At 41.9% G+C, this 25,329-nt stretch overlaps 2 protein-coding genes and 1 long non-coding RNA gene across 3 annotated transcripts in view; 2 read left to right on the forward strand and 1 right to left on the reverse strand.

The window, feature by feature from the left end:
* Positions 1–703: 703 nt before the first annotated feature.
* On the forward strand, positions 704–13,933 carry snrpd1 (small nuclear ribonucleoprotein D1 polypeptide). Its single transcript, XM_033048623.1, has 4 exons — positions 704–893; positions 7,349–7,425; positions 10,431–10,622; positions 13,706–13,933. The coding sequence occupies exons 1-4, from the start codon at positions 880–882 to the stop codon at positions 13,780–13,782; spliced, it is 360 nt and encodes a 119-aa protein (XP_032904514.1). The 5' UTR covers positions 704–879; the 3' UTR covers positions 13,783–13,933.
* Positions 5,460–7,066, forward strand: LOC116990702. Its single transcript, XR_004416605.1, has 2 exons — positions 5,460–6,466; positions 6,500–7,066. It is a non-coding gene; the product is annotated as an uncharacterized LOC116990702 (long non-coding RNA).
* Positions 13,934–21,275: 7,342 nt separating the features above from the next.
* slc6a20 (solute carrier family 6 member 20) overlaps positions 21,276–25,329 on the reverse strand; it is a 45,736-nt gene continuing 41,682 nt past the window's right edge. The window contains exons 10-11 of the mRNA XM_033039518.1: positions 24,983–25,148; positions 21,276–21,416 (exon numbers count right to left, since the gene is read on the reverse strand). Of these exons, the coding sequence (XP_032895409.1) occupies positions 21,276–21,416; positions 24,983–25,148 (307 nt within the window). The remainder of the gene's footprint in view (positions 21,417–24,982; positions 25,149–25,329) is intronic.

Below are 25,329 nucleotides of genomic sequence, written 5' to 3' on the forward strand. Positions count from 1 at the left end.
AGTTTGTCATCTAATCAATGATAATAATAATAATAATATCTTTTATTGTCATTGCACGTCAGTGCAACGAGATTTAGTGTGCAGCTCCACTGATGTACAAGAAAGGTAAATAAATCGGATGATCACGTATAAGGCATAATTAGTAAACTTGCAGATGACACTAAAATGAAGATGGTTATCAAAAATTACCGCGGGATCTTGACTACGTGGGCAAATGGGTCGGGAAATGGCAAAAATAGTTTAATCCAGATAAGTGTGAGGTGTAGCATTTTGGGAAGTCAAACCAGGAAGGGACCTTCGCAGTGAACGGCAGAACCCTCAAATCAAGTCAAGTCACATTTATTTATATAGCACATTTAAGAAACAACGCCAAAGTGCTTTACATTTGTTATAAGAATAGTATAAACAAACAAACTACACACATATAGCCCTCGCTCAGTCAGGAAAGCCTTGGGAGTATAGATAAGTTTTTAGTCTTGACTGAAAGGAGTCGATGGAGGGGGCAGTTCTGATGGGAAAGGGGATGCTGTTCCACAGTCCACAATGCAGCAAAGATCCTATGGGATCTTTGGTTTGCAGAGCCGAGGCACCCAGGCGCACATTGCAGAGCAGAGGGATCCAGGCGCACATTGCAGAGCAGAGGGATCCAGGCGCACATTGCAGAGCAGAGGGATCCAGGCGCACATTGCAGAGCAGAGGGATCCAGGCGCACATTTGCAGAGCAGAGGCATCCAGGATCCAAGATGGTGCAGGAAGCGTTCTGTCGGCACCCATGCGCATGCTCAGTGCTGCTGGCGGTTTGCCGGCACCCGCGCACGCGCAGTGCTGAGGCGGGCCCTGCCGTTTGCTGCCGCCGCCGCCGCCGCCGCCGCCGCCGCCATGAAGCTGGTCCGGTAAGTAACGTAACGCAATGCAGCGCCAACCGGGGACCGTGGCCCGGGTCCGACCCCCGCACCAGGGCGAGATGAGGAGGAGAGTGGGGTGGTTTAGTTCGTCGGGGCCAGGCTGCGGGTCGGGGCCGGGATCAGGGCCCGAGGCCTGGGCCTGCGACTGCACGAGGTCGGGGCCGGCGGCGGCTGAGGCCGACGGGGATCATGGTCGGGGCTGAGCGGCCCTGGATCATGGTCGGGGCCCGGAGTGGGGCCCGAAAGACGCCGGGCTGCAACCAGCCCCTTTCACAGTGATGCAGCGGGAGCCCCGTTCACAGTGATGCAGAGCCCTGCGCGTCCCGGGCATTTCACACGCTCGTCAGTAAACAAATGGCGATGCTGGGCGGCAGATTTGACGGAGGTACACAAAAGTGCTGGAGAAACTCAGCGGGTGCGGCAGCATCTATGGAGCGAAGGAAATAGGCAACGTTTCGGGCCGAAACCCTTCTTCAGACCCCGGTGGAAACACGGGGCAGGCCACATGAACCCTCTCCATCATTGGGTGAGATCGTGGCTGTTATTGTATTGTGGTCTCGGCTCCACTTTCCCGCCTGGCTCCAGTAATCCTTTATTCCCCTGTAGATTAAAAAAAAACTATGCCCAGCTCAGCCCAGGGTCTTTACAGTAATTTGGCCTGTACAGCTCTCTTGAGATGGAAAATGCCAGATATTCGTGACTCTCCGAGAAGAAATTCTCGCACTTCTCTTAAATGCCCCCCCTGGTTCTGGACTCCCTCTTTGCTCCATCCTCTAGCTGAAATCAGGGGAAACATTCTTGCAACATTTGTGTCAAGGCCCCTCAAAATTTAGTTTCACATTCTTCTGAGGAGTGACTATAGGGCCAGCTAGCTGTTGTTTCTCATGACAATCCTTCATCCAGGGACCAAGTTAGTGGGTTTCTACCAACGCAAGCATATCCTTTCTTAAATGAAATCAAGAAAATATACTTGATGGTACACAAAAAAGCTGTAGAAACTCAGCGGGTGCAGCAGCATCTATGGAGCGAAGGAAATAGGCAACGTTTTGGGGCCGAAACCCTTCTTCAGACTTGATGTACAACGAAATATACTTGATGTTGGCGTAGTAATCTCCTGAATAGTTCCCCTTCCAATAAATGTATTGTATGCTCGATGTGTGGTCCATGCAAGAGGACAGCGAGGTTGTTTGCACAACAGCTTTCTGTTGTCTCAACCCATTCAGAGAATGTTCTGTTTTCTATTTCTCTTAAAATGAATAATCTCACATTTCACCACTGCTGGTTCATCTGTCAGATATGTTCACTCATTTTGCTCATCTGCATCTCTCTGCTTACTTACCTTGCATTCGCAACTATCATTTGCAAAATTGGCAATAACACAGTTGGGCACACCATTTAAGTCATCAGTGTAAATATTTGAGCCCCTAATACTGATCCCTGTGTACCTCACAGGTTACAATTTGCCAATGTGAAAATGAGCCACCTGGCCTGATTCTTTGTAGACAACTTTCAATTTCTGTGATGTGATCTATTATGAGATTGAACATGAGGTGCAGGAGTAGGCCATTCGGCCCCTCGAGCCAATGTGACCATGGCTGATTATCCACAATCAGTACCCCGTTCCTGCCTTCTCCCCATACCCCTTGATTCCGCTAGCCCTAAGAGCTCTATCTAACTTTTGAATGCATCCAGTGAATCTGCCTCCACTACATTCTGAGGCAGAGAATTCCACATTCACAACTGTGTGAAAAAGTTTTTCCTCATCTCAGTTCTAAATGGCCTACCTCTTATTCTTAAACTGTGTCCAATGGTTCTGGACTCCCCCAACGTCTGGAACATATTTCCTGCATCTAGAGTGTCCAATCTAGTTAATAATTTTATGTGTTTTTATAAGATTGCCTCTCATCCTTTGAATTTCCAGTGAATACAAGCCCAGTCGCTCCATTCTTTCATCATATGACAGTCCTGCCATCACAGGAATTAACCTCATGAACCTACGCTGCACTCCCTCAATAGCAAGAATGTTCTTCCTCAAATTTGGAGGCTAAAACTGCACACAATAACCATAACCAGGGACCAACTGCAGAAGGGTCTCTTTCACAACGGGCAGTGAAGAAAGCTAATGGGATGTTGGTCTTCATAACAAGAGGAGTTGAGTATAGAAGCAAAGAGGTCCTTCTGCAGTTGTACAGGGCCCTAGTGAGACCACACCTGGAGTATTGTGTGCTGCCTGTTGTACCTGCATGCTTACTTTCAGTGACTGATGTACTTGGACACCCAGGTCTCATTGTTCTTCCCCTTTTCCTAACCTGACACCATTCAGATAATAATCTGCCTTCCCGTTCTTGCCACAAAAGTGGAAAACCTCACATCTATCCACATTCTACTACATCTGCCATGCATCTGCCCACTCGCCCAAACTGTCCAAGTCACCCTGCATTCTCATAGCATCCTCTTCACAGTTCACACTGCCACCCAGCTTTGTGTCATCTGCAAATTTGCTAATGTTGCTTTTAATCCCTTCATCTAAATCATTAATGTATATTGTAAATAGCTGCGGTCCCAGAACCGAGCCTTGCGGTACCCCACTAGCCACGGCCTGCCTTTCTGAAAGGAACCCATTAATCCCAGGACCCATTGTTTCCTGTCTGCCAACCAATTTTCTATCCATGTCAATGCCCTAATCCCAATACCATGTGCTCTAATTTTGCCCACTAATCTCCTGTGTGGGACCTTATCAAAGGCTTTCTGAAAATCCAGGTACACTACATCCACTGTCCATTTTTCATGTTACATGCTAAAAAAAATCCAGATTTGTCGAGCATGATTTCCCCTTCGTAAATCCATGCTGATTTAGACCGATCCTGTTACTGCTATCCAAATTACATCTTTGATTATCGATTCCAGCATCTTCCCCACCACTGATGTTTGGCTAACTGGTCTATAATTCCCTGCTTTCTCTCTCCCTCCTTTCTTGAAAAATGGGATAACATTAGTTACTCTCCAATCCATAGGAACTGATCCAGAATCTATAGAACATTGGAAAATGATCACCAATGCGTCCACGATTTCTAGAGCCACCTCCTTGAGTATCCTGGGATGCAGACCACCAGGCCCTGGGAATTTATCAGCCTTCAGTCCCATCAGTCTACCCAACACCAATTCCTTTTGAAAATCCAAATACACCACATCTGCTGGTTCTCCCTTCTCCACTCTGCCAGAGATATCTTAAAGGAACAGGTTTTAAAAAGCCTTTTTAAAGGAGAGAAGTAAGGGCTGTAAAGGAGTAGGTTGTAAAGTTGCCCAGAGTAGGTGAATCGAGGACCAGAGGACATAGGTTTAAGGGAACGGGAAAAGATTTAATAGGAATCTGAGGGGTAACTTTTTCACGCAAGGGTGGGGGGGGTGTATGGAACAAGATGCCAGGGGAGGTAGTTGAGGCTGGGACTATCCCAATGTTTAAGAAGCAGTTAGGCAAGTACATGGATTTGATACATTTGGAGGGATATGGATCAAACGTGGGCAGGTGGGACTAGTGTAGCTTGGACATGTTGGCTGGTGTGGGCAAGATGGGCCGAAGGGCATGTTTCCAAACTGTATCACTGACTGAATTACATGTTTTAAGCCAACAGAAATAACAAACCATGTTTATTCATTTAAACAAAGACATTGTAGATAATCGTTATCTCATGAAACAGCACATTAGTGCATCGGTTGCCTTCCTAACTATTTAGGTTTTGAATGCTAATGTATAATAGTGCAGTTGGAAATTACTGCAAAAATATATAATGCAAGGGAAAAGCTGTTTGTGTTCTGCAACAGCAAAGCTGTTGGTATTAGGGCAGCACAGTGGGTAAGCTAGAAGACAGAGCACTGAGTTTGGTGTTGTCTGTGTGGAGTTTGTGTGTTCTCCTTGTCACTGTGAAGGTTTCTCGAGGTGCACCTGTTTCTCCTTTATGCCAAGGTTGTGCAAGTTGATGGGGGTGGAGTGTGGGTGGTGAGGAAGGCTTTCAAAGTATACAGCAGGATGTAGATCAGCTACAGAAATGGGCAGAGAAATGTCTGGCTTTAGTGTAATCCAAGCTAGGGTGAGATGTTGCACTTTGGGAGATCGAATGTAATGGGGAAAGTATACCGTTAATGACAAGACCCTCAACAGCAATGAAGTACAGAGGAATCTTGGGGTCCCAGACCATAGCTCCCTGAAAGTAGCAACACAAATAGATGTTCTCTGAACCAGTTATAGAAACATAGAAACATAGAAATTAGGTGCAGGAGTAGGCCCTTCGAGCCTGCACCACCATTCAATATGATCATGGCTGATCATCCAACTCAGTATCCCGTACCTGCCTTCTCTCCATACCCTCTGATCCCCTTAGCCACAAGGGCCACATCTAACTCCCTCTTAAATATAGCCAATGAACTGGCCTCGACTACCCTCTGTGGCAGGGAGTTCCAGAGATTCACCACTCTCTGTGTGAAAAAAGTTCTTCTCATCTCGGTTTTAAAGGATTTCCCCCTTATCCTTAAGCTGTGACCCCTTGTCTTGTTATAAAAGGGTCCTTTAAAACTGCATTTGCTTTTCTTTGTAAAGTGGTAAAGAAACCATATAGGGCTATTCTTTGGAAAGTGAACCAAAATGTCACACACATTACCAAATGGCATCACATAAAGCAATACATAAAACATTTATTGTAAGAGATTAATCTTATTCATTGCTATTTTCCTACATACAGAACTATAATGCATGTCTGCTACAGATATGAACATTCTAGTTTTTTGTAATTCACAAGAGTTTGTTAGATAAAACTGAGTTATGAAAAAAAACGTGATAGTAGATATAAAAATTATGAGAGGCAATGATAGGGTAGATGGCCAGAACAATCTGATGGTCAGATCCACATTCCCTGAACCAGTTATAAAAGAGTCCTTTAAAACTGCATTTGATTTTCTTTGCAATCTTCCTATGTGGCAGTTTGAAATTGCCCCAACATTGTCAAAGACCCTCAAGATTTCTTCTTGATGAACCTCTTTGAAACTGTGGTTGTTTTGTCTCCCCTCATTACTCTGATGAAAATGTATTATTTTTCTGCATTTCAGTTAGGATTTTTCCATTTTATCTCATCTGGCTAAGTCACCTGGGTCTGTTATGACTCCTCGTGATATTTACTACATTGCCAAGTTTTACGAAATTCACAGACTTCATTATACTTTGAATGTCATGTCTAGGTCAATGATATACATTAAAATGAGCATATGGCTGTCATGTTAACCTTTGGAAATCACTATATTGCCTTTGGCCTGCAGATCAATTGGCCACCACTCGTGTCTATTTTTCACACTGCTATACTGTTCCTTTCATTTTTCCATCTATTATTGTCTTACCCAATAATCTTTGTTTCTCTTCCACTGGCCCAGAGTTCATCCACACTTCCTAAAGCAAGCATCCGATCAGTTATGTATTTGCACATTTGATTGGTCCTTGACCTTTGCCAAATGTGGTCTTGTCATCCGATGTTTCTCAAATGTTCTCTCACTGAACGTGCTGTTGTCCATCAAAAGTAAAAAGTAAAGTAAAGTAGCCTTTATCAAAGTAATATAATGATATATACTGCCATCCCCTAAAACAAAAAGACGTAATGTTAAAAATATAACAAACAAGTTGCACACAACAGCAATAAATACAAATATAACAATGGAGAAACAAGAAGCTGCAGGTGCTGGTTTACAAATAAAGACACAAAGTGCTGGAGTATGACAGAAAATGACAGGATAACAGCAATGTTAAATTTGGGGTAACTAGTGAACAGGCCAGGAGATTTATTACATACTAGAATGAATTTAATATCTAATTAAATCTCTTAGAGTAACTTTGTATTAAAGTAGTTATTTAAATATTTTTGGAGATTTTGTAGACAACAAGTGATTTTGTTTTTAATTTCAAAATTATTTAGAACTTCAGGGATCACTTTGATAAGTATATCAGTTGAAATAACTGGCTGTACGTTAATGAAAAGCTTCTTGTTTCTCCATTGTTATGTTTGTATTTATTGCTGTTGTGTGCAACTTGTTTGTTATAGTTTTAACATTACAACAGTGACTCAGTCTCAAAAATATAATGAAGTCATGTAATCTGTTTCTCAATTGGGTGGGTCAACGATCATTTTTTTGAAAATTCACTTTTCAAAGGGTGGAAATTTGAAATTTTATCAAACTGCCAAATTGAACAAAAATGTGTTCAGTGTTATTTTTCTAATTTATGCAACGAAGAAACACTTCATATGCACTGAAATTTCATTCAAGATAATTCAGATTGATAAAATGCACATCAGCTAAAAGGAGCTTCTTAATGAACAACATTCACTAAATTTGTTTTATTTCTTGAAAAACAGTACCATTATTCACACTTGGCTGTGTAACATTGGGAATTTATCTTTGTGCAGATTTTTGATGAAGTTGAGCCATGAGACTGTGACCATTGAGCTGAAGAATGGAACACAGGTGCATGGAACAATCACAGGTAACGTAACAAGCTAAGAAACTTAGAAATGTATTTGAAGGGTTGTAATCCTTAGGTGGGAGTTAATTGAATACATTCTGGAAAAAATAGTTAGACCGAGTAAAGGTGATCATAAGCCTACTGAAATGTAAAAATGTGAAATAAAAGAAGTGCACAAAATATTCATTAAGTCAGGCAGCATCTATGGAGAGAGAAGCAGAACTAATGTTTCCACTTCTGTCTTGTTTTAATAAAATCAGCAGGTAATAGTAAAAAGTCAGTTGGTAGGGTAAGAGCATCCAACTTCAGTTGCTGATATATTTTCGTGAGATTTGTTATTGGGATATAAGATGACAAAATGGTTTGGACATGTTTTGCCTGGAGGAGGAAGTCGTAATAGTGTCAGACAGCATGGAAACATGCCCTTTGGCCCAGCTTGTAAAGGGGAGTGAGAAGTTGGTAAGATGGTATGGAGGGGAGGGAAGTTGAGATAATTTCTTGAATATGTCTTAAAAGTCTTCATGCTTTTTATGCAGACTCATGGAGTTTTCTAAATTATTAAATGTAGCCCACATCTATCTATATCTATATAATTAAAAGTCTAAACTTGACCACTTCTTGTTTGTGCTGTATATTGATTTTAGAAAAAATGCTAACACTTACGGCTGTGATTTTTGGCCACCTTATCCAGAGTCCCCCTCCAGCTGTCGGCCAGAGGATTTTTCCCATCGATGAAAAATAAAATGCATTAATGTTTTTAAAATGTTGAGATTCTCTCTCCTGTCAGTCATGCCATGAAGGCCAAGCCCCTTCTGGTGGGAGGGGGAGGAGCTATAAAACCCAGAAGTGTGGGCATGGCTCAGTCTCTGCAAGATGGGGGAGGGAGAGGGTCACGACTCTCAGTCTGAGCTGGAAATCTACAGAACACTGAGAATACTGCCCTGTGAGTGCCCTTTATGTGTTTTTAAACTGCCTTTTGCAACTGTGTGCCTTTTGCAACTAAATAAAGATGAAAATGTCTAAAATTGATTGTCCACACTCTCCCCCTTCTATCTCTCACCTGTTTTCGGCAGAATTTCTGGCAGTTTCTGAGCTGCCAGCCTGGCAGGCTTGAGTTACTGAGCTGCCAGACCTGAGTGACTCCAGGCCTGAAGAATCCATTCGGCCCACAACACCCATGCTAGCACTCCAGAAAGCCCCCCCCCACCCCCACACACACACTGGCCAGCAATCTTGGAATTGGTGGAGACGTGGAATATTATGTTGGGGGACCAGCCCTCCCATGTGCTGGGACCCACTTAGTCTAGTATATTACTAAAACTCTCATCTTGTTTGTTTGGATGTCTGTCTGTGAGTGAGTGAGTGAGATCCTGAAATTACACCAAAACGGTACACGATAGTGCTATAATCTTTGCACCACCTTACTCACAATTGTCGTGGTGTGTTTTTAGCAAGTTTCGTTCAGATTTATGTTATATTTTACAAGTTATTCACATTTTCAACTATACAAAATCTAGTTTGAGAAAGAATGACGAACACTGCACTGGCAGTTGCTGGTAGTTACAGCTATGACGTAACAATGGGATCTCATTTACATAAACTGCCCGTGAACAGTGCTATACCCGACAGTGACATCACAATGGGATCTCATTTACATAAACTGCCCATCAACAGTTGTTCCACCCAGTGCAATGAGAGATTTGTTACATTGTAAGGAGAGGGAGGGGGAGGAGAAATGCTATTTAAACATTGTCTTTAGTGGGGGAGTGCGATGGGGAGAGGTGGGGGAGCAGGGAGATGAGAGAGAAGAGGGAGGGTGAAGAGGAGGGGGGGGGGAGTGTTGGGGGATGAGGGCAAATGAGCCGCGTCTGCGCAGTTGGCTATGGGTGAGTGGTGGAATATTGCGTTGGGGGAATGGGTGAGTGGTGGAAACTGGTTGCGTTGAGGGAACGGGTGAGTGGTGGAATATTGTGTTGCGGGAATGGGTCCCACTTGGTCTGATAACTATTAAATTTGCACAATATGGGTCCGCTGCCCAGCTACTAGCCTGCAAATATGGGCATTGTTTTGAAGTCAGTTAAACATACTCATGCAATGTTGGTTCTCATCTGTAGATGCTAAAGCTGATGCTAATGAATAGTTTGTTTCAGAGACAAAAATTGCATTTATATACAGCCTTTCATATTATTACTATATCCCAGACTGCTCTGCTTCCTGTTTCCTCACCATGGCTCTTGTGTCTTTTTAATTTGCCACAATCAAGTTAAATAGCAATGTGATAAATAATCCAGTAATGCGTTATAATGGTGTTTGAGAGATCAATGTTGGTGGGCATGTAAGGAGAACATCCTACTTCTTCCAACAGTGCCATGCGATCTCTTATGTATGGCTGATTATTGCAGTTGGGCCTTTATGTTAAGGGCCCAACTGTTACCTGAAGTATTCGAGGGAGAGTTAGAAAAGAGAGTTAGATAGGCTAACGGAATCATGGAATATGGGGAGAAAGCAGGAACAGGATACTGATTTTAGATGATCGGCCATGATCATTTTGAGTGGCTGTGCTGGCTCGGAGGGCCAAATGGCCTATTCTTGCATCTATTTTCTATGTTTTTAACTGTAACAGTTCAGTACCATAATTTTGATACCTATTTCTATTTCTGCTCTTGGGTAATACCACATCCATAACAATTGAAAACCAGAAAAAAAGTGTTTGATGTAAAACACACCACGACAATTGTGAGTAAGGTGGTGCAAAAATTATAGCACTATCGTGTACCGTTTTGGTGTAATTTCAGGATCTCACTCACTCACTCACTCACTCACAGACAGACATCCAAACAAACAAGATGAGAGTTTTAGTAATATACTAGACTAAGTCACACTCATCTTAATTGGTACAAGTTTAAGGAAGTTGAACTTAACCCAGAGGAGGAAACTTGTACCAAGTACACCAGGTAACTAGCCCAAAATGTTGGAAAAACCTTTTTGAAAATGCACAACGGATTATTATTTGAATTTAATTCCAGGAGTGGACGTCAGTATGAACACTCACCTGAAAGCAGTGAAAATGACGTTGAAGAACAGAGAACCCGTACAGCTTGAGACCCTCAGTATTCGAGGAAACAACATTCGTTACTTTGTACTCCCTGACAGCTTACCATTGGACACGCTCTTAGTGGATGTTGAGCCGAAAGTCAAGTCAAAAAAGAGAGAAGCAGGTATGGGGCTGACAAAGTGATTAACTGAAAATCTTTTAATGTGAACGTTAAATTAGATTTTTTGTTATAGGATAATATTGGTTAACAATCTCCTTCCACTGCGAGGATCTAGATTTTTGTCTAGCTCAAACCAATGAATTGTTGCCTCTCTAGTTTTTAGAATCGGCTTGGTAGGTTTAAGCTAACTTGGGAGTGTTAGGGACAACAGCATGTACGCATGTGACTGATAGGAAAGATAATAATACTGAATCTTGAAGGAATGATTTTCTACTGTTCATTTAAACCATTTTCGGAAGAGGGCCTGTTTGAGTATTTGAATTGTGTACACTAAGCCAGTTCGGTATTCCGAAAAACGCAAGGAATCATTGGACTTTTCAAAGGTCATTCGAGAATAAAAAAAGCAAACTGGATGCCTGGTAGTGGGGGAGAGCGGGGTGTAAACAGCGAGAGAGGGGGGGTAGATGCGAGTGGGAGACGGGGAGAGACGGTGAGGTGGGGGAAGAGAGGTTTCAGTTAGACAGACAACCACTGGTAAAGCCGTGGCTCGTTGGTTCTAGGAGAGTTGAGAAAATGTCCTCAATCGAGAGAATGCAACTTCAGAACCCCCTCATCTTGACTGTGCTGGAGATTTCCACGGGCGCAAGGAACAAATGACCTAAAGTTTGCGTTGAGTGAACTGAGTGTTCTTACCGTCCTCATCGTACACCGGCGTTTTGTGAGAGTGGTTGGATCCCGGGATTGAGGAGTCAGCGCCCGACAGGTGAGTGGTGCCTCTCTGCATGCTGCTGGAAGAACTGACACCTCTACTCCCGGAGTCAGGCGCTGCATCCTCGATCCCGCTGCTCGGCGGCTGCCGACTAGGATTCCAGAACATCGCTGATGCCTGTCTGGATAATGTGACCGATGTTGGTTGAGCTGAAGCTGGGATCCAACCACTCTCACAAAACGCCGGTGTACGGCAAGAACATTAAGAACACTCAGTTCACTCAACGCAAACTTTAGGTCATTTGTTCCTTGCGCCCGTGGAAATCCCCGCTCCCATCCATCCCAACCACGGCGCAAACATCGAATGTGTGGGAAGTCTGAAGGAGGGTCTTCTATCCAGAGTGCGCGGACGGGAGTGTCGGCAATGAGGGGAGGCGCCGGCCCCAGCTCGACACTGCCTGTCCCGCCGACAGGATGGGCGGGGTTGAGCTGGAGTGGTGCTTCTTTTCCGCACTGCCTGCAGGCCTGGGCCACCGCTGTGACGAAGGAGGGCCCCGCCGGGGCAGGCAGAGCAGTGCTGGCGCCCCTCCTCCCCATCTTCCTCCTCCGTGCTCCACTGTTCCCGCCGGCCCGGGGCAGCCCCTGGGCGGGGCACTCAGGAGAGGACGGGGACGGCCCCCGGACGAGTCGCAGGTCTGCATCCATGCACCGGCACAGCCGCCACGTGTTTAGCCTGAGCGACCTAGGACCTGTCCATGCGCAGTCGGAATACCGAACTGGCTTATTACACATCATGTGTTGAGTTTTGAATTGTCGCAAATTTTTTCAATGTACTTTAGCAAAGAACTTCCACTTTCTTCAAAAAAAGTATTGTAAGCAGATTGGATGAAGATGATTACTGATTTACCACAAGCCTTCGCTGAATAATTTTAATACCAATTACCAATTGAGACAAAGCCTAAAGCAGTCATAGACTGCTGAGGAAAATTTATATTATTTTAATATCTTTTTCTACATTTCCATATGTGAAAGAATGTCGACTGGGCTTGTATTCACTGGAATTTAGAAGGATGAGAGGGGATCTTATAGAAACATATAACATTCTTAACGGATTGGACAGGCTAGATGCAGGAAAAATGTTCCTGATGTTGGGGGAGTCCAGAACCAGGGGTCATAGTTTAAGAGTAAGGGGTAGGCCATTTAGGACTGAGATGAGGAAACACTTTTTTACCCAGAAAGTTGAATCTGTGGAATTCTCTGCCACAGGTGGCAGTAGAGGCCAATTCACTGGATGTTTTCAAGAGAGAGGTAGATTTAGCTCTTAGGGCTAAAGAAATCAAGGGATATGGAGAAAAAGCAGGAACGAGGTACTGATTTTAGATGATCATCCATGATCTTATTGAATGGCGGTGCTGGCTCGAAGATCTGAACGGTCTGCATCTATTTTTCTATGTGTCTATGATGTAATTGCACATTGGAACAAATACTTGAATTTCGGTGACTATCAGTTCATGGTAGATTCAAGTGTCATGTTAACAGATTTAGCTAGCCATCTCAAACTAATTGCAATGTTTTTATTATTCATCCAATGTGGGTTCACTATTTTCTTCCTGACATCCTGGATCCCAGTTTACTGTCAGCCACGTTTCCAGGGCCAGAGACAAGAGGCTTGTCTCTGTTAAATACATCCCAGGCACCAGAGACCAATCTCAGCCTCAGTCCTGAATTAAGGAGACCTGGTGGCCTCCTCGTGTCAGCTTTACATATATTGTAAGCAGGTTGGATGGTGATGATTATTGGCCTAGTTCTACACAACTGTTTCATAAATGATATCACGGTGGCGTAGCAGTGCCAGAGTCCTGGGTTCAATCCTGACTACGAGTGCTTGTCTGTACGGAGTTTGTACGTTCTTCCCGTGACTTGCATGGATTTGCTTCCGAGATCTTTGGTTTCCTCCCACACTTCAAAGACGTACAGGTTTGGGGGTTAATTGGTTTGGTGTAAATGTAAAATTGTTCCTAGTGTGTGTAGGGTAGTGTTAATTTGCGGCGACCATTGGTCGAGCGGACTCGGTGAGCCGAAAGGCCTGTTTCAGCACTGTGCTTCGAAACTAAACTGAAGTTTTCCTTTTTATAATCACAAAATATTCCTGGGCATATAATGCTGCAGAGTGACCACTGTGTTAGCATTCATTCTTACAATTGGAAACTAAGGCTTCAAAATGTTTTTATTGAGTAATAAAGTCTGCACAGATTCATGAAAGTGTACAATTGTAAATGCGCTGGTGGATCAGTTCAACTAGGTATTACTTTTGTATGAAAATAATAAGGCAAATTTTAATTTTTAAATAACTTGGGCTCTTATGTTTTAACTTTCAGTTGCCGGTCGCGGTCGGGGAAGAGGCCGAGGCCGGGGTAGAGGCCGAGGCAGAGGGAGAGGTGGACCAAGGCGATGATGTTCTTTTCCATCCTGTAGAGGTGGTTGCTGTTCATGTTTGTAAAAGTTTTGTTTACTCAAGAATTTTTGCATTATTTCTGTTTTTAATAAAGTCGGTTCACATCATTTTGTTTTCCACTATTCAAATGATTAAAATAAGGCAAAGAAAAGTACATCCTTTTTATGTTTTCACATATGGATCTGTCTGAGTAGCTAAATTGGCCAAGATACGAATTAAGCCACCTAATCATTACAAGAATTACCTGTAGTGTTGTTGACAGAATACTTTGTGTGTTTTTTAAAGTGCATGAATCTTATCCATAGGTTCCCCGCCCAACTCGAGTCCAATTGCTCTCCCTTAGTTTCTTCTGCATTGACAGCAAAGCTCTGTATTGCAGAGTCACTTTTGAAAAAGGGGTGGCTTAGTTGGCACCACATTAATTTCTGTAATTTGCAGGTCAAACAGGTGGACAAACCAATATGGCAGCTGTGGACTTGAAATGAGGAGGAACCACAAATTAATTTTCTGTATTTACACTATCAGTTTTAACATGTTTAGGTATTAAACAAATATTTTCACTGATGGAAATATTTTACATATGTACATTAGTGAGAGACAAATGTTTATATAACCGTTAAACAATAGCTTCATCTATTATAGTAAACAAGCAAATATTATTAGACATTTATGAACATTGCTGCATGATTTCCTTGTTATGTGCTCAGATACAAAAATATTATCCTTTATACAAGACAAAACAGTACATACCAACAGAGATTCCAGAATGCTGTTCCATATCTTGTACAAATGGAGTCGAGCCTTCACATACAAGTTGTGTATTACTTTTTAAAAGGGTAAAGATGAAATCTGAATCTTACTGCTGCAATCCCCAAAGAAATGCAAATGGTGTTCTAAACAATTTCAGATAAGTAAAATAGCTGGAGGATATGCTGCATCGAAGACATATTAACATTTGTGAGGTAATACTACTTGGTTTCACACATTTCAGAAAGGTTAACTTTTTAAAGAGCATTGTAGCTGGTTCAGTCGTCTTTGCTTTTTCCATTTTGTATAATTTATTCTGTATATTATCTACTCATTTCCCTTTTGAAGCTGTTTACACACACCTGTACCAGGCAGAACATTTGAAATCTTAACCATCTAAGTTGCAAAGTATTTGTTTTGATTTTGGTAATTCCTCAATCATTTTACATCTTTCTCCTCTGCCATTGCAGGCAGTTTATATTTATGCACTCAATTTGAGCCATTCACAATGTTCAACAACTCCATCATATCTCCTCTAAGGACATAAGAGAATGCAGATGTTGGAATCTTGAGCAAAACACAAAGTGCTGGAGGAACTTGGCAGATCAGGCAACCTTGGTGGAGGGAAATGGACAGATGATGTTTCAAGTTATCCTGGAGTTAATGCTCCTCACAAGCTTTCTCATCACCGCTATCTAATTATATTCTAATCAATATATTCCTTTATTCGTTTCGCAATGTGCCCTCTTAGTTTTCTCTGAAATTCTTCTCTGCTCTTTACCTCAATTACTACTAAAAGCAATTTCCACATTCTAAAATTTTTAATATGAAGGGTTCTCCTACATTCCCTCTCTTGGACTTACTAGTGACTGTTATGGAATAGCAATACAGCAGTGCCAGAGTCCTGGGTTCAATCCTGACTACGGGTGCTTGTCTGTACGGAGTTTGTACGTTCTTCCCGTGACTTGCATGGATTTGCTTCCGAGATCTTTCGTTTCCTCCCACACTTCAAAGACGTACAGGTTTGGAGGTTAATTGGTTTGGTGTAAATATAAAATTGTTCCTAGTGTGTGTAGGGTAGTGTTAATTTGCGGGAATAGTTCTGGTCTTACTCTCAAGTGGAAAAATACTTTTCATTATCATGAATATCTTCGTCATGGCATTTCTCAGTCTGAGAACAGTACAGCATAGGAAGAGGCTCTTTGGTCCAGTTTCTGTTGAACATGATGCCATATTAAACAAACCCTTGCTATCTGCACATGATCCTTGCCTCTCGATTTCCTGCGCCTTTGTGTGCCTATCAAATAGCCTCTTAAATCCCATTGTTGTATCTTCTTCCACCACCACCCTTGGCAGTGCATTTCCGGCACCAACCACCCAATGGGCCCAACACATATACCTTAAATTTTCTACCTCTCAACTAGAAGCTATGCCCTCTAGTTTTTGACATTTTCACCCTTGGAGGGGAAAAAACGATTCTGACCACCTGTCTAATATCTTATAATTTTATATTATATCAGGTCTCCCCTCAGCCTCTAACGTTCCAGAGAAAACAATTTGAGTTTGTCCAACCTCCTTATAGTAAATACCCCCTAATAAACACAGTACCCTGGTAAATCTCTTCTGCACCAAAGTTCCATGTTTTTATTGTACTGGGGAAACCAGAACTACATGTAATGCTCCAAATACAGCCTAGCGAAAGTATTATAAAGCTGCAACATAACTTCCTGCTCATTGTCAATACCCCGACCAATGAAGGCAAGCATACTATATGCCTTCTTTAACATTCATTGCAGCTACGGCTCCTGCCATTCCTCTACATGCTTCCCCCTACGTTTGACCCAAACTACAACACTTCATACTTGCTCGGATTAAACTCACATTTTTCATTTTTGCCCATAAATGGAATTTAACTATATCCAGCTATATCCTTTGAAAGCTTTCTTTACTGTCTGCAGTTCTACCAATTTTTGAGTCATCTGCAAGCTTAGTAAAACTTAAATTCCAATTAAATGTCATATATTACAAACAACAAAGGTCCCAGTACTGATCCCTGAGGAATCCCACTGGTCACAGACCTCCAGTCAGAAAAACACCATTCCATCACTCCTATGGGTAACTCTGGCTACTATGGGTAAGCCAGTTCTAAATCCAAGCTACTAAATCGCTGTGGATCCCATGCATTTTAATCTGGATCACCATATGAAGGACCATGTCAAATGCCATATTCAAGGCCTTATTAGACAACATCCACTGCCATATCCTCATCAATCACTTCCTCACCTTCTAAAACAAAATAATAATTGCATTTATAATATATAACCTGCAGTGGATTCCCATTCTCTTCCAAATATGAGTAAATTCTATCCCTAAGAATCCTCTCAAGCAGCGTTCCTACCTCTAAAAGAGGTACACCGACCTATAATTTCCTACATTATCCCAATTTCCCTTAAAGGAGCAATATTGGCTACTTTCCAGATCTCAAGGACCTCACCTGTGGCCCAGAGAGTTTGCAAAGATATAAAGGCCCCAGCCCCTTGCCTCATAATCTGGGATAAATCCCATTAGGTCCTGGGGATTTAAATTGTTAATTAAATTAAAAGTTGATTAGATTATATCACAACTGTATGGAAGATTACTGGCTGGCACATTTCCAACATTGAACAGAAAAATATTTTTTTAATGGCTGCAAAGAATCTTTGGACATCATGAACATTATTACTGAAATTAAATAATTTATCCAAGTGCCCATGTGTCATTTGGAATCCGTTTCCTAATGTTTTGATGCATTAAAATAACATTCAGTTTGGAATTTGTATCATATCCTGACATTAGAAACAACTTTTTAATAACTGAACCTAATTAGGATGATTATGAAGTTTACAGGGCTGCCAACATTGGGTGAGAGTTGAGAGAGAAATTGCGAGGGAGCGTAGCGACCAGGGGGGGTGTTCAGGTTTTTTGGGTTACGGGCCGGATTCGGCCCATGTGCCGTAGGTTGCCGAACCCTGTCCTAGATGTTTGGCCTCATTGTGAACCCCCCCATGTTTTACAACCAATTCACCTGGTTAGTTCTGTCTCCGGCTGCTTCATGTTGTCGGCGGCTGCACATCCAACCAAGAAAGAAGAGAAGAGATGCGACGTCACTCACAGCTGCCAACTGACACTCTTCGACAGACCGCACAGATCGCTCTGATGTGGCGCAAAGAGACAGACTGTGCAGGGACTGAAGACAGCGTGAGAATTCTGTCATCAGCGTAAGAATTGGCCGAAATGCGTGACCCTCACGCTCAAAGCGTGAGAGCTGGCAGCCCTGTCTAAGGCCAGGATGTGACAACAGACACACAGGGAGACACATACACAAAGGAAGACACACACACACACACACAGGGAGACAGACACACACACACACAGGGAGGGAGACACACACACAGAGACACACACACAGGGAGACACAGACACACACACACACACACACCTTTCCTTCCCTCCCTCCTGCCCCCATCCCCCCTCTTTTCTCACCCTCCCTCTTCCCTTTCTCCTTTACTTCCTTCAACCCCTTTCTACATTCCCTCCCCTTGTCTCTCTTTGCCTCTATCCCTCTCTTTTTTTCTTTCCCTCTCTCTCCCCGGCCGCCCAATGGGTAGTCTGGCAGGCACGGTGTAGCGTGGATTGGCGGCGCTGGCGCTGAAGTGTGAGTTGATGGACAGGAGGGAGGGAGCGAGGCTGCAGCGGCGGCCGGCAGCGCAGCACTCACAGTCGGCAAACATGCGCTGACACCCAGCGGCTGCACATCCAACCAAGAGAGAAGAGACGCAACGTCACTCACAGCCGTCAACCGACGCGCTTTCCCAGACCGCGCAGATTGCTGTCATGTGGCGCAGAGACAAACTGCAGCAAAGATCGTATAGCTCCGCTATAGGATCCTTGCTGTGCAGGGACTGAAGACAGCGTGAGAATTCTGACTTCAGCGTGAGGGCGTGAGAATTGGCTGAAATTAGTGAGTCTCACACTCAAAGCGTGAGAGTTGGCAGCCCTGAGTTTATCATGTGGATTATGTGATGGAGGGAACCTGACTGATTGATCTAATTGGATTGTTTAAGATACTGAAATGCGTTAATAAGGAAACTGGAACTCTAAATAGTTGTTGAACCGTAGAAGAGATGCTGGACGGTGGTTAAATTAGTATTTTGGGAGGGAACACACTCCTACCACTGTTTACGCTGTGGTTCTGGGTTTTTTCTTCTTGGGTTCATGCTCCCACGCCATCTTGAATGGTCCTTTTCACTTTTCTTCTGTTCACCTGGTAATCTCTTGCCACCAGGAACACTATAGTAGCATTGAGACAAAATAAACAGCAAATGCTGGAATCTTGAGTGAAAAACTAAGTGCTGGAGTAACTCAGTAAGTCTAAAAAAGGGTCCCATCTCAAAATGTTGCTCATCCATGTCTTCCACAGATGCTGCCTGGGATGCTGAGTTACTCCACACTTTCTGTTGTGGTCTTTGAGATTATGTTTTGGGAATCTGGTGTTAGGCTTGCAGATGGTTGGGGATGTTGATAATTGTGTCAATGCTGATGATATTTGCTCATGAGAGGGTGTTTAAGTTAGTTTGTCTACTGTGCTGGTCCTTGCTTGTGCAAGTCCAAGGTTAAATGAGGCATGCACTTTTTCCATATGGGTTGCGGAGACATCAGACTAGCTCATTCTTGACAGCAAAGCTCACGCCACCAAGTAGTGTTACTCTTCCGGTTTGTATAAGTTCCCTTTCCTCATGGTGAAATATGTATAGGAAAAATAGGTCTATGTATACATGAAAAATAGATCCAACAGGGGATGCTATCTTGCTTGCATTATGTTCATCTCTGTATCATCTTGTCAATACACAATACAGATGCTATTAATTGACTTTAGCTCAGCCTTCAACACTAATACCATGTTTCCACTAGAGGGAGAATCTAGGACTAGAGGCTCTGGCCTCAGAATAAAATAAACATACCATTAGAAAGGAGATGAGGAGGAATTTCTTTAGTCAGAGGGTGGTGAATCTGTGGAATTCATTGCGACAGAAGGCTGTGGAGGCCAAGTCAGTGGATATTTTTAAGGTGGAGATGATAGATTTATTAATAGGTGTCAGGAGTTATGGGGAGAAGGCAGCAGAATGGGTTTGAGAGGAAAATATAGATCAGCTGTGATTGAATGGTGGAATAGACTTGATGGCCTAATTCTGCTCCTACAAATTATGAATTTATGAATACCGAATAAGCTAATTCCTAAACTTCTGGACCAAGGAGCCTCCATCTGCAGCTGGTTTTTGAACTTCCTGACTTGCGGACCTCCGTCAATTAGAATTGGTTGTAGCATTTGCGCCACCCTGACCCTCACACTGATGCTCCTCAGCTCTACTCCCTCCACCCACATGACAGTGGCCAAGTACAACACCAACCTGATCTTTAACTTTGCCAATTATACCACTGTTGGGCTGATCAACAACAACAAGGAGATGAAGTACAGGATAGAGATGGAGAATGTTGTGTTGACAACCTGCCCTTAAAGCCAGCTAGATGAAAGAGCTGGTTGTTTTGACCAAAGGAAGTGCAAGGACCTACCTTTGTGCTCATCAATGAATCTGTTGTGCAGACGGTTGACAGTTTTGGTTCCTAGACATGCATATCACCAGCATCCTAATGTAGTCCCTTCACACTAATGCAAGGATCAAGAAAATGCATCTGAGATGATTTGATATGTTCATAAGGGTTCTCTCGAACTTCTACAGATGCACTCCAGAAAATATTCTGACGGGATGTATTTCAGCCTGGTACGGCACTGCTCTACTCTGGACTACCTGAATCTGCCCTGTCAATCGCAGGCTGGTCACTTCCTTCCACCCAGTCTATCTTCATGGTGCATTGCATTAGGGAGGCTGGAAGTATTGTCAAGAATGCCCGCCACCCTGACCATTCTCTTTTCTCTCTTGTAACGTTGATATGATGCAACAGCTTGAAAGCTTGGACATCCAGAATCAACAACAACTGCTTCCCCATGGCTATAAGACTCCAGAACCAATCACATCTTTCACACCCCTTCCCAGACGTTACCATGTACTCTTACTCTTAACTTTAACTCATTCAGTGACCTTCTGTTTTGGAGTTCATGCTCATCCATTAATTTAGTTGGTCCATGATGAAGGCCAAATCTTTACTGGTCAAGATCCTAAGCACTGGAATTCCCTTGTTAAATCTCTATACCTGTTTTTTCATGTTTTAAACTCATTAAATTTTAGCTCTTTCATCACATCTCCTAACCTTTTCTTATGTGGCTCAGCCTTAAATTTTTATTTAAATAATATTCCTGTAAAGTGCCTAAGATATTAAAAAAAATTAAGGTTTTATTTTAGTAGTTAAGTGAGAACGTGCTTGACAGCCAAACAAATGGACATTTAAAGTTGCCCATACTCTTAAAATCACAAATACAGTTGAATAAAAGTAGAACAAATCTTGCTTTTGTGACCTCCGTAAGTATGCAATGCTTTCCTCCAAAAATTTACATAATCCATTTTACATCAACAATGTTATTTCCATAATATATTAAAATAAGCACATATAACACTCTTTTTAAAACCACCAGTTTAAAATAAGTGATTAATATTTGCTCCATAGAACTTTCTAGTTTCTAATGCCACTATTTACAGTAAATTATAGTTCAGAAGGAATGCTTTGAAGTACAGCTTTAAGATACTTTTTAACTATAGTAGGCTTCCTTTTTTCATTTGTTTTCGGATGTAGGTAATAATCGCCATCAAAGGAATACAGCTTGTTGAACAAATCACAAGAAGTCCAATAACAGCCAAGGCATAAGTAGGATATTCACGCTGCACTGATCGTCCCTAGAAAAAATAACATCACAGCAACTGTCATGTAAGCGTGGATCTCAAAATTCGACACCAAAAAGAATATTTTGCAAACTCCTTTCCAGGTGTAAAAATTGTGACTGTACTTCCATAAACTTCAGTGTCACAAAGATGCTTCTTCCAATTATGTGCAATTTAGGTCACTAAATGACAGAAATGAGATGATTTCTGCAGAGGAGATTTATAAAAGTATTGCCAATGCAAAAGAAGTCTGAATATGAGGTAAAGTCTGCTCATAGAATTATGCCCGTCCCACTTAGGAAACCTGAACGGAAACCCCTGGAGACTTTGTGCCCCACCCAAGGTTTCCGTGCAGAGGTTTTTGTCAGTCTCCCTACCTGCTTCCACTACCTGCAACCACCTGCAACCTCCGAGAACCGCACGGAAACCTTGGGTGGGGCGCAAAGTCTCCAGAGGTTTCCGCTCAGGTTTCCTAAGTGGGACAGGGGCATTACAGCACAAAAACAGATCCTTTGGCCCACCATGACCATTAAGTACTTAGTTACACAAATCCCATTTACCTGCACTGATCTGTAGCTGGCAATGCCTTGGTGATTCATGTACTTGCCCAAATGCTATGAGAGTAGATGAATCCACTACCTTCTCAAGCAGTGTGTTCCAGATTGCAACCAGCTTCTTGTGAAAACTATTCTTCCTCAGATCCCTTTTTCACATTATAATGACTTAGGTACATCTGTCATTGGGAAAAGTTTCCTACTCTCTACCCCATTTATGCCTCTCATAATTTGATGTACCTCCATCTACACGCTTCTCGGCCTCTTCTGGTCTAAAGAAAACAAACCCAGACTGGTGTCTTCTCATAACTGTAACATCCTTCCTATGGTGTGGTGACCAGGACCGCACACAATATTCTCTTGAAGGTATTAAAACATTTTATAGAATGGGAATTATTTGGCCTTTTCATTGTTTACTTGTATATTCATAGGATGAGGATTGCATGAGGATCTTATATGATTATAGTTTTAGACACCAACGGGATTAGGCTGGATTGTGGACTTTTAGCTAAGAATAATAATTTAGCCATGAATAAATGTAATAAATATATATTATATTAAATATATATAATAAATATGAATGAATCCATCAGCATACTTGTTGGATTGCATGGCTACCTCTTGCTTCTATTTCTTGACATTCTTGAATTGGAAATAGACAATGGAGATGCGATATGTTGTTTTGATGAAAATTATATGGTTTTCATGTCTGGTTCACAACAACATGTCATTTAATGATGAATCAGCACTCTCAATATTCCTGAGTTTTGGTCTGGGAGGAGTTTGTTTTCCTTTAACAAAATACAGGGGGAATTTAAAAGAAAGTGAAAATCCACAAATGCAATTACACCCATTCTAATTAAAGGGTTTCAGATCTGAAACATTCCCTGAAACACTCCATATGGTAGCTATGTGTTCTTTCTTAAAAATTATGACAATCATTATGACAATCATTGCATCTCTGGGATCCCTTGACATGTTCCTCTCTTTCCTAATATGGCGGAAAAAGGCTGAAAACATGTGACTCAAATTCCAGACTGCCAAGGTATAGAAACACAGAAAATGTTTGTTCCTGAGGCATTGTTGTTTCTCTGTTCTGATGGGTTGATCATGTCTTAGTCTGAGATGGCAGTGAAGCTGAATTGCTTTGTTTACTGAAAGGGTGCAGGCAAGAACACACATGTGAGGAAATTGTTATGGTTGACGAGGTCTTGGACGTGTTTCTTCCAGTGTCTAAACTGTCTATATTCTTGATAAACTTTCTTCTGTTTATGCCTTTGCCTTCTTAGTTAGACCATTTTTGGACATCTCTGGTCATGATGTTTAACCAGGAATTGATGAACAGTAACAGTAGTGGTTACTAACAGTCCAGTCACCTGTATATGCTCAGTTGAATGCAGAGGAGGAAAGTCAGCAATATTAGACAATTAATATTTGAAATGTATTCACATACAACATTACATCAGGGTCTGGATTCAAGCTATAATGGACAAAATATGGCATATGGATTAATATCTTTGCATTCAGGATGATGTCATAAAAAACATTAAATATCAGGAGATCTATTGATATCCTACTCATGCAAGTATACAGATGGATTTTAGAAGGATGAACTGAGTTAGACAAATGTTTGGATAAATGAGCCTGTCATATATTCAATGATATTAGTTGTCAACATTACATAGTTGTGTTGGATTGAGATGCATCAAGAATATTAAGAAGAATGGCTGTGAGCATGCAGATAAGTGTATCATGGCCTAGACTAGATAATGAATTTGAAAGGAGTCAACAATGTATCTGTCAAGATTGAAGAATCAAGTCAACAAAGATAACTTTATAGTTGGAAGTAGCTAATGAGACCTTATTGTGAGAAGAATGGTTTTGTGAGAGTGGAGTTATATTGCACCTTGGTATATTTGACAATAAACTAATCTAATATAATCTAAGGTAATTGATAACTTCTTCGTACTTCTAAGTGAAATAAAGTGAAATAAAATTTAAAAATATATAATTAAGATCTATGTTATCATGGGCTTCGTTGAGTTAATCTCAGATAATGATCCTCAGTTTCATTTTCATTTAAGTGTTGTATGAAACAAAGTGGTATAAAGCATACACTCACTTTGCCATGTTATTTCATTTTGTGAGGTGACAAGGGAGCATGAAGGAAATAGACTTTTTAAAGGTGTTTGAATGCAACAACAAGATGTCTATTGGCCAACTTTTTGTAGGACTATGGTGTCAAGCCACAATTTGCAAAGAGTTCTACTTTGGCTATGTTACTAATACATAGAATGTGAAGAATAGTCAGAACACAACTGAACTTAATTTAGCCAAATCCTGACGGGAGAGCAGTAGTGAAGCAAATGGGCCCAAAACAAAGTTATGATTCAATCCCTGGAGAGAGACAATTCAAGCAACATTTTGGAGTTTTGTGTGTTAACACCACCGAACAAGTATGAAGTTAAAAAATGGAATGTTTGAATGATGGAGCAAGTATGCTTGTGATGTATGTGTCGCACAATTCACTTGGAGAGAGATGAATAAGCAAGGTGCATTTGTATCTGCACTTCCCTGTGTCTCTCAGTGACTCATCTTAGTTAGAATAAATATCTGCACATACATAATACTTTATCGTCTGCATTTGCTGCATTGAAGGAGAACTCCTTTAATTCTGTCCAAGAAAATGCGTGTGTCAATGTCATTTATTTCTCTGCTTTACTACTGTTTATAAACATTGTGTATGCCTGAACCTGGCCAAATGGAGAAGTTTGCAAATGTAGGTTGTAGTATTGAATGGCTCACACATTGCACTCATCATGCAATACGATACGATAAAACTTTATTTATCCCAGGAGGAAAGTTGATCAGGGGTGGAAGTGTTGGAGGAAGCTCATTAGTCAGAAACCCAGGAATTACCACCATTACCCCAAGCAGGCCCCGCTGTTGCTGGACTTGTTGTGTACATGATAAACAAGTGATATTAAATGCTACGACACAGCTCAACCAAACAGATTGTGCACTTACCACAGATGAATCCCACGCAGTGTACGATAGCTGTTCACCTGTGCTGTAGTCAACAATGTAAAAAATCAGGAGGCTCACAATTAATGCAGGGCTTACGAAAACCCAAGTAACTGTCCAATACAAATTTGGCTTGTGTCCAATCATCGTTTCAATGTCATTCCGGAATCTGTAACGGATTAATTAATTCTAATAAATTGTTACACGATTATAGGTAATATCTAAAATGAGAAACACAAAATTCCAGCTGTGGCCTCACCAACTTTTTCTGAAGTTTTACCAAGATTTACCTGCATTTATATTCTATACTCGTGTGCCGCCTTCTCTACCCCATCTACCTGTGCTGCCCA

Source organism: Amblyraja radiata, chromosome 2 (genome assembly GCF_010909765.2).
Source record: "Amblyraja radiata isolate CabotCenter1 chromosome 2, sAmbRad1.1.pri, whole genome shotgun sequence".
Classification (NCBI taxonomy): Eukaryota; Metazoa; Chordata; class Chondrichthyes; order Rajiformes; family Rajidae; genus Amblyraja; species Amblyraja radiata.